This window comes from Dendroctonus ponderosae, unplaced genomic scaffold, assembly GCF_020466585.1.
Source record: "Dendroctonus ponderosae isolate FM_Combo_2020 unplaced genomic scaffold, Dpon_F_20191213v2 Dpon_F_20191213_7, whole genome shotgun sequence".
Lineage (NCBI taxonomy): Eukaryota > Metazoa > Arthropoda > Insecta > Coleoptera > Curculionidae > Dendroctonus > Dendroctonus ponderosae.
Window position 1 is genome coordinate 2,756,515 of NW_026018916.1, and position 3,143 is coordinate 2,759,657.

At 39.2% G+C, this 3,143-nt stretch overlaps 1 protein-coding gene across 1 annotated transcript in view; it reads left to right on the top strand.

Annotated features, from left to right (window-relative positions):
- Window positions 1-266: 266 nt before the first annotated feature.
- LOC109539172 (roundabout homolog 2) overlaps window positions 267-3,143 on the top strand; it is a 50,113-nt gene continuing 47,236 nt past the window's right edge. Inside the window, 1 exon segment of the mRNA XM_048668058.1 lies at window positions 267-578. Within this exon segment, the coding sequence (XP_048524015.1) occupies window positions 470-578 (109 nt within the window). The 5' untranslated portion in view covers window positions 267-469.

Below are 3,143 nucleotides of genomic sequence, written 5' to 3' on the forward strand. Positions count from 1 at the left end.
TCACTTCGCTGAGAGTTTCTGGCTGAAGTTCACCCTGAACTGAAACTGTGCAGCACAATGCTACAGCCATCATACCTAGTCGTTGATTAAATATCGATTAACATCCAAGTATCCAAGCAAAGTAACAGTCTACAACCCGGGAAGCCTGCTGATGGCCCTATAGGCCAGGCAAGCAGGCAGGTATACGTTCCACGTTGCGCCATCGACTTTTATTCTTGGACGCCGCGTTTTCCTCCTCCGTCCTCGGCTCAGTCTCGTCGAAAGCTCGCGGAAGCTGGTGTCGAAGCGTCCTAGTCTGAGATCGTTTGGACGGCCGAGCGCGTATTTTGTTTACGTCCCGTTGTTCGCGCGGATGATGCATCGGTGTTTGCATCAGTGGTTTCGCTTCGTCCAGGCTCTGGTGTCAATCGGTTGTTGAAGGGAAAAAGTGCTGTAGAGTGTATGAGTTGAACTGTTTTTAGCGACAATTATGGAGTTGGTGTTTTGCACTTGGCCAAGTGGGATTACGGTGCTGGTTTGCTTTGCCCTGATGTCGATTTGTGTGGCAAGCGGTGGTGGCTCGTCGGGAGTTTATTATGGTAAGAACTTCTTAGGGGGAAACTGGTCAGTCTCTCCTAAACACCCCAACAATTTTTGCCCCAGGAAAAGAGGCGAAGTGTGAACTTTTATCATGTGAACCTACAGCTGGCGCTGAGATTTGGGGATTGTCAGCAAAAGCAGTTTTTTAGATGCTGATGAAAAATCATCAGTCAATTTGTTGACTTGGAAACTGGTTTATTGCAAAATTGGAACGTTTCAGAAGCGCGGATTTATCCTGTTAATGAAGCGAAATGGGTGACTGGCAAGCAGCAAAATAAAGTGAAATCTGTTATTCAAGAGATAAGGGTTTATGGTCAATGCAACTCTTTGTGTGCAAATCCGTTATCAACACCTCGGACGCCTTTTATTCCGGAAACTGGGTTGTTTTGAGCATGTTGGAGGACTTTCTTCTCAGCCCACAATAGACTAAATATGAGCGAACAACCCATTAAGCAATTTAGCCACTTTATACCCTATTAAGTAAAACATGGTCTGGCTGTAGTCTTTTAATTTCCTTGCTTCTTGCCTTTACGCCATAATTAGTTCTTGCTGAACTCCGAGCCGCGTTTTATTGCTTTATTATACCTTTTCTGAAGCCCTGCCGAACAGCTAAAGGGCTGTCCAAAATTGCCATTTTCTGAAGGGTTAATCCTTGGCAAGGCCCGATTGCATACCCGACTGATAACTGGAATTTATTGTAGAAGACATTCAATTTAATTTTCATTCCTTAACACAGTCGGATAGGAATGTTGCACGCTAAAAGCACTGATTTTAACACCAAATGAAAACGGAGTTTTTCCTAATAATTTACTGTTTTTATAGGGACAATTTTTCTCCATATTTTTTCAAGCTAGTGAAGTTTTCCTGTAAACCTGAGCAGGCATTCGATTTGGTCTCGTTTCAATTTTGATGAAAATTGTTGGACCAGAACTAATAGAACAGTTGGCCATTTTCACGGCCAGTGAAGTTAAATCGCATTCATCGCCTCTAATCGACTTTAAACAAGTTACAGATTCAGGTGTGGATTCTTTGATTCAGGAGTTTTGCTTTTGCTTTGCTCATTTTTTAAGCTGGTTCAATTCTAATGAAGGTGAAAAAACTGCTTCAACCGATCCTCATTTGTACACCTTCATATACCGGTTGTCTTTAGGGCGTAAAGCCCACATAGCGTAGAGAACTCGTAGTGAAAAAGCCCGCTACTTAATATGCACAAAGAACACAAGAACGCATAAACAATAAATTCCCTCCCACGCGAAATATGAAGACCCCCGTTGTACATGATATAAAACTCTTTCAGCCGGGCAATTAGTTAAATTCTATTAAAGTATTAAATTTCTCGGACGGGACACCATTTATTAAACTAGTTTGTTAAACGTTTCTCGGTCGGATACTGCCACCACATACTGCGTACAAAACAATGCACACAAGTATGCATCTTGAGCCGACTTTATCACTACCTAGAAGACGTTTATTAGCAATGTCTTTTTTGTGACCTAGCGATAGGCTATTCGCGTAGGAAACGTTTGTTTTTAATCTTAATCCCTTTCTAAGAATATCTTTGGTATTTCTAAATCTGGCCATCTAGCCGTCCGAACGTTATTTAAGATATTTTAATTTACGGGTGTTAACGGCTTTTTTATGGACCGTACATTTGAAACGAACCTCATCTTAGGCATTTTTCCAATGGGAGGCGTCTGCAACATGTCAAACGCTTCTACCTTAACGCATCTTTGACTTATGACGACGCCTCTTATTTTATCTGCTATTTCCCGGGAATCGTTGCTCTGGCTTGAGCCCTTAATGAAGTGTCAAGTGATCATCGGGGCCTGGTTGCATGATTAACACTCTCTTTTTAACCACTCGACAACAAGAACTTTTTTTATGTATGTATTTCGCCTCAAAAATTTTTGTCTTTAAAAAGACAGAATTTCCTCACGTCTTCTATTACAGATTGATAAATAGTGCTCCTATTTCGCAATAAGAACGAATTATTTCTCAAAAAGTAATCAAGAACTATCACCTAGAGGGTATCCTGCCACACACTTAGGCTCCAGCTGTAAGAGAAAATTCCAATTAGTAGAGAAATTAATCTGAAAAATTACCTTGACGTTTCGATAGCTATTTTCTGCTCTCGTTATCAAAAGAACCTAAATGAACCTAAAAAAGAGTATCTTAATTAATTGTGTAACAATAGTAGGATAATACAATATATGAAAATTCGCTCTGATAATTCGTCTGTGCAAATTGTCAGTTATGTGACTTTGACTTAATCTYATTGTTTAAATTAATAAAGGTAATGTTAATTAATAATTTTGGTGTAAATTTAATTTGGGTGTATGTTTCTCTGGTTTACTTCAGATTTTAGCATAGGCAACCATGTATGACTTAAATTAAATGAACATGAAGCAACACAATTATTTTGATTTAGTAAAATTAGTGCGCTTTCTTTAATTTTACGTTTTTTTGTGGATTGTTCTTTTGTTAAAATTGTGGAATTATTCCATTGAATTTTATGGCAATTATTAAATGCATGTTGACAAATGTGTGATTTATGATATTCTCTG